Here is a 4,300-nt window from a genome sequence, read left to right on the forward strand (position 1 = left end):
GTGCGTGGCGGGGGCAGCTTGGCCCGAGGGCGTGCGGTCAAGCGGGACGGTCCGGCCTTGGGAGTGCAAGCGATCTCGGGGTGGGCGGCCGTCCGCGCACGTCCAGATTCGTGCATTGCGCGTGAAACCACCGGTGCATCCGGGCGGCGGACCACTCACTATTCTGCGCGCCTCCCCGCCGGCCCTGGCGTATCGCCGCCCCGCGCCACGCAGGGAGAGATGGGCGCGACAGGTGCGGCGCGGGCCACGTCGCCGACGCGGGCGCCCCGCATGGATGTGATAGCGAAGGGCGAGCTCAAATCTCGTCGCTCGGCAAGGCAGCCGCCATCGCAAGTGCTTACGAATCCTCTTGCCATCCAAGCACATGCGTCTGCAAGCCCCACAGCACACGTGAAAGCCGTGCCCTGTGCTGATGTCACTCTGACATCACCATGACGTCGGCCGTGCTTCCCGTTCCCGCAGTGATGAAGTACCCCGGCGACTGGGCCGCCTTGATTGACCCGCTGCGGGCGCGCGTTGGGGCCATGGCGGATATCCTCTTCGGTATAGGTGCGTGACCGCCATTTATTTCAGCCAGAAATGCTGATGACTGGTGGGAAATCTGGGAAACCTTGCGGCGCCAAGGCCACCTCGCTGACGTTCTTGGGGGGCAGGGTGCAGAGGCTTGACAGCGGCCGGAGCGGGTGGGAGCGCAGATGAGGCGCCTGTGCAGGTTGCGTTGCGGCTAGGCAGAGCTTAGGGTTAGGGGCCGTGCCCCAGACCAGGTGATGCAGCAATGGCGTCGGCCGTGCCGGCCCTGGCTGCAATTATGTGGCCGTGCCAACGCTTGGGGGCCCCTCTAGCCTGCGGCGGCGCCGCGCAACTCCCACCTGACGAACATGCCTGCCAGCGAGCGGTTCTCCGGAGGGCCCGCGCCGTCAACCAGCAAACTCCCCACACCGCACCGAGCCCTCCCACAAGATAAATTTACAATGATGTCATCTGTGACCCCGCCCCTGCCTCAGGCATCAACTTCACGGGCCTCAGGAACTCGGCCACCGCGACCCGCATGATGCCCATCGCCGGATTCCTCATGGGACTGTTCGGCCGCGCGCCGCCGCCGGACAGCGCCGGCGACCCGGCGGGCGTGAAGGATCTCATAGAGAACAGGATCTCGTTCATCGGGATCTCCGCCTACGCGCCGCTGACGGGGCCGGGGTTTGCGCCGAAGGAGCTGGAGAACTCGGCGTTCAACATCAAGGTAAGCCGGGTGGGAGGGCCCGGCGGGGCGCGGCCGCGGCTGCTGCTGCCCAACCTTTGGAGGCGGCGGTGGTTATAACGGCGCTTCGTGTGGGCTAGGGATCTGGTACAGATGGGCGCTGCTGCTGCTGCGGCTGCTGGGCGACGCTGCAGCGGCGGCAGGGGCGCGGCTGGCGCGCCAGCACAGTGGCGGCGCTGGCGCCTCGATTTGGTCACGGCTGGACCTGTCGGGTGTCTGTCGGGTGTCTAGCAACTTGCCTGACGCGGTTTATCTTGTATCACACCCGTCGATGCACCAGGACGACCTGGCAGCGATGAACATCGACCTGACCGGCCTCATGAACAGCGGCTCCATCGAGCTGCACTACAGCGAATTTGGCGTTGGCGGCGGCTCCCGCGACACAGGTGCGAGTCTTGGCACCCGCACGGGATGGGCGTGCCCAGGGTGGTCCCATTGGGTGGTAGCAGGGGTCCCGCCTTCTGCGGTGCTGCAAGCGCCTGGTTGATATTCAGGGTGATTGGCGCATGGCAGAGACCCGCCAGAATTCCCCCCTCGACGACTGGTTGACTGCTGCCTGACTGTACAGCCATTCACACAGGATTGATACGCTCACTCACACGCATGCGGTTGCCTTCGCAACCCCACCCCCGCCCTTGACCTCGCAACCGCAGGCAAGCCGTCCAGGGATCCCTCTGAGATTGCCACCTTCCCTTTCGCCGGCGTCGAGGGCTCCTACACTGTGGCCAACGACCCCTGGTCGTTCCCACCCAATAAGAATTTTGTGCGCGAATTCTACGCCAAGGTTTCGCAGTGGCTGTCCGCAACAGAGAACAAGACGCACAAGTGGGTGTTGCCCAGCTGGCGGCTGCAGCCACGAGGGCCGCCTGCCCGGCTGCACTGGCAGCCTGCCTGCCGCGACGCCGCGGAGGGCCATGATCGCGGCTTGCAAGAACCTCGCCTGCGGGCCGGCCGCCACGCCGCCGCCATTGCGCTCCGGGCGCTGCGGCAGGCGCGGGGCTTAATGTGTTCTTGATGAGGGGCGCCCGTGGGCGCCCTGGCTCCGGAGAGGCGCTGTGGGGGCCCCGTCGGGTCCTCCCTTGCCCTTGTCTCAACCCCTGGCCCTGCTTGCCGGTCCCATGCTGCGTCTCCCACACCACAGGCTGTCCAAGCTGTTCATCTGGTCTCATGCATCATTCGACATCCTCGGGGTGGTGAGCAGCCACTGCATACCGAATATCCTGTCCTCGCTCTTCCCTTCTTGGAAGAGCGATGGCCTCGTTTTGGACCCTCGCATGCAGCTGTCGTGGATGCGGCATGCATGCGTGATAGGGCAGTGACTTGACTTGTGTGTGTGACATGAGTCGTGATAGGGCAGTGACATGACGGTCCTGCTGCCCTGCCGCTCACATGACCTCAAGCTGCCCTCTGCACCCGCGCAGTACCCGCAATCTCTGACTAAGGAGGGCACTTACTACGACCCCGTCATAGCGGGGATCATTCAGAAACACAACGCGCTCGTCCGCCCCAACAACACCTGGGCATCGGTGAAGGACCTCCCCCCCGCGCCGCCGCCGACGCTGGACGCCCCGCCGCCAAACATTGCCAGCGCGGCCGCCGCCCAGGCGGCTGCGGCGGCGCAGGCGGCGGCGGTGGCGTCGCTGCCCGCGGAGAACGGCTTCAGCGTCTTGATGGCGACGAGCTTCCCTGCAGCCCTGGCGGCGCCGGTGGCGCCCGCGGTGCAGGCAGCGCCGGCTGCCCCCGCCGCGCCTCCGCCGAACGTGGCCGCGGCGCAGCAGGCGGCGCTGCTCGCGGCGCAGCGGCAGAACGTGGCGCTGCTCTCCTCAGACGCGCGGCTGCTCGTGCCCGCGAATGCGCGCGTGGCGTCGCCGCCCGCGAAGGCCGCGCAGCCCAAGCCGCGCTCGCCCTCGCCCTCACCCTCGCCCAAGGCGTCGCCCAAGGCGTCGCCCAAGGCGTCGCCCAAGGCGTCGCCCAAGCCGGCGGCGCCGAAACAGCCGGCCCCAAAAGCCACACCGCCACGCACGGGGGGCACATGGGGCGTACTAGCGGACTTGCGACGTGCAGCGGCAGGCGTGTGGTCGCCCTAGCGGGCTGCGGCCCTGGAGGCACGGGTGACGGCGCCGCGCCGCTTTGCGCGCCCGCGCGGCAATGCCACTTGGCGCCCGAGCGCTTGCGGTCGCTCGCGGCGGCTTTGCGGGCGGCGCCGCTGCCGGGTACGGTAGGGGATGCGATGAAAGGAGCACCAGCAGACCTTCCTGGCCGGGCGAATGCCCCGCCTGTCTTCGTTACTAAGACTCATTTAGGAATGCAGCACCGCGGCGCCTGCGCCGCCAGCCCTGCGTGCGGGCGCGCACGCACGTACAGGCGCGCCTGGGGCCGCGGCGCGGCGAATCGGCCCCGAACGCGCCCTTCAGCCGCCGCCAAACGTGCACGGGTGGTTGCTGCACGTTTGACTGCCCGTCCGCGGTCGCCGCCGTCTGATGGCAGTCAAGCCGTACGCTTGGCTGGCTCCGTGCACGCCCAACCATTCGTGGCCGCTTCTCAGCTGCGGCCTGCGGCTCTCGCCTGGCGGCCGCGCGTCACTTTAAGTTGGGCGTGGACCTGCACCCTTCGCAGCCTGCGCTTGGCAGCAACCAGGCCCGCCCTTGCGGGGCCGGCTTTCCCGCTCTGCAGTTTGGGCCCCAGCGGGCGCCAGGGCCCAGCAATGGGCCAGCGGCAGCGCATCAGGGGCCCCGGGCCAGCGCCTGCCTGCTTGTCACGCGCTGCTGGACTTGATATATATTGCTTTGCAGGGGGAGATTGGGAGGCTGCGCCTTCACACGCTGCAAGGCGCGCTGCAGGATCAGGACTGTAGACGCAGCGCGAGCACACGCGTGCGCGCGCTTGTCATTGGGGCGGGCTATCTGCCCGCCCAGCCAGGCTGTGGCAGACAGGTGCGCTGCTGCAGGGCTCAAGGGGGAGGCCGCCGCGGCCAGACCCATTTGACACGCGCTTTCATTGCCGCACGCACACAGAGAGAGGCATTGCACTCGGGGCGCCCCC

At 68.0% G+C, this 4,300-nt stretch overlaps 1 protein-coding gene across 1 annotated transcript; it reads left to right on the plus strand.

Moving 5' to 3' along the window:
• Positions 1–219: 219 nt before the first annotated feature.
• MNEG_4337 (hypothetical protein) lies at positions 220–3,345 on the plus strand (the record flags this gene model as incomplete). Its single annotated transcript, XM_014047181.1, has 7 exons — positions 220–232; positions 463–549; positions 1,005–1,240; positions 1,539–1,644; positions 1,912–2,083; positions 2,400–2,451; positions 2,680–3,345. The coding sequence occupies 7 exons, from the start codon at positions 220–222 to the stop codon at positions 3,343–3,345; spliced, it is 1,332 nt and encodes a 443-aa protein (XP_013902635.1).
• Between the last annotated feature and the right edge of the window lie 955 nt (positions 3,346–4,300).

Source organism: Monoraphidium neglectum (genome assembly GCF_000611645.1).
Source record: "Monoraphidium neglectum strain SAG 48.87 unplaced genomic scaffold scaffold00598, whole genome shotgun sequence".
Lineage (NCBI taxonomy): Eukaryota > Viridiplantae > Chlorophyta > Chlorophyceae > Sphaeropleales > Selenastraceae > Monoraphidium > Monoraphidium neglectum.